The sequence below is a fragment of the Penaeus monodon genome, chromosome 22, assembly GCF_015228065.2.
Source record: "Penaeus monodon isolate SGIC_2016 chromosome 22, NSTDA_Pmon_1, whole genome shotgun sequence".
In the NCBI taxonomy this organism is placed as follows: domain Eukaryota; kingdom Metazoa; phylum Arthropoda; class Malacostraca; order Decapoda; family Penaeidae; genus Penaeus; species Penaeus monodon.
Window position 1 is genome coordinate 36,248,725 of NC_051407.1, and position 1,348 is coordinate 36,250,072.

A 1,348-nucleotide genomic window follows, 5' to 3' on the forward strand; every position below is an offset into this window, starting at 1 on the left:
ACACACCATCCCTGACTCCCTACCCTCCCAGGCCAACATTGTTATTCTATGACCACTGATTTTCAAATCTTGGTTGTCAGTATGTTTTTGAGTTGTTCATTCCATACAGGTATAGAGCATTTTGCAATGTGAGTTTCTTCAAAATTGAAAACTCAAGCCGGATGACATCTTGTCAATGTTATAGCAAAACCATCAATCATATGGGGTGACTTTCTATCATGTCCTATGCAGTTGAGCCTGATCTTTATCTCTGCTGAACAGTAGTTCATGTATTCAACCTTGGCTGAGCAGCATTCCCAGAAAAATAGGCTTAAAGCCTTGTTTTCATTATGCTGCAGCCAAGATTGTAAAGCATAGATTAAAAGTATGTTTGAAGCACATCCAAATTTTCACTAGAAGGAGTGGCTGTCCGAAAAACCTGGTTCATGTCTCGGTATGGCACTAATTTGTGAGTTTAAATGTTATTATTTGGCTAGTGATCATGCTAGATCATTTTCAATAGCAATTTAGTGTATGCAAGATTATTTGATACATGTTTAACCTATTTTGATTTTCTCAGCTCACCAATGTGGGAATACAAGCTTCCAACATTGGGTTCAACACCCTCACCATGGAGTCGGACAAGTTCATCTGTGTCCGAGAGAAGGTGGGAGAGACAGCTCAGGTTGTCATCATTGACATGGCGGACCCCACCAACCCCATCCGCCGACCCATTTCAGGGGACTCAGCCATCATGAATCCTGCCTCCAAGGTCATTGCACTTAAAGGTAAGGGGCCCTTCTTTAAGCCTTATTATTGGTTTAAGATAGTTGTATATGTTCATTCATTATTATTGATACATGTATGTGTTTTTTCTTGACCTAACTTACAACATGGGCACATTCCCCTGGCCTTCCCATTCCCTGACCATACCAACCACACAGTTGATTCTTCCTTTGTTCGGTATGGTTCTCTTATTAAACAGTATAAGTAAAGACCTCATTTCTGCAGCAAACTTAATAATCATAAGTAATGATATGGAAATTAATCAAGTACTCATTTAGATTATAAATTGTATTCCCAATAAGTATAACAAATTTGATTTCACTTGATATACAATATGCCTATTTCTATGTTTATTGATATCATCACTTCATGCATTTGTGGTGTGTGTATGTGCCCACATTAAGTATGTACATTTACTAGTATAATCTTTACAACAGCATATAAATTCTTATCAAATAGAGTCTGGGGAATTCTTCACATGTTGAGATATATTATGATTATAACTTGGGTTGATGATGATACTGAAGATTGTCTTCAAAAGAATATAAATTTAAATGGAGAAACATGTTCCATAAATGATTGT

The 1,348-nt window shown here is 36.9% G+C and overlaps 1 protein-coding gene across 1 annotated transcript in view; it reads left to right on the plus strand.

The window, feature by feature from the left end:
• Positions 1 to 1,348, plus strand: part of LOC119587100 (clathrin heavy chain 1-like) — a 68,528-nt gene that overhangs the window by 10,196 nt on the left and 56,984 nt on the right. The window contains 1 exon segment of the mRNA XM_037935848.1: positions 560 to 767. Within this exon segment, the coding sequence (XP_037791776.1) occupies positions 560 to 767 (208 nt within the window).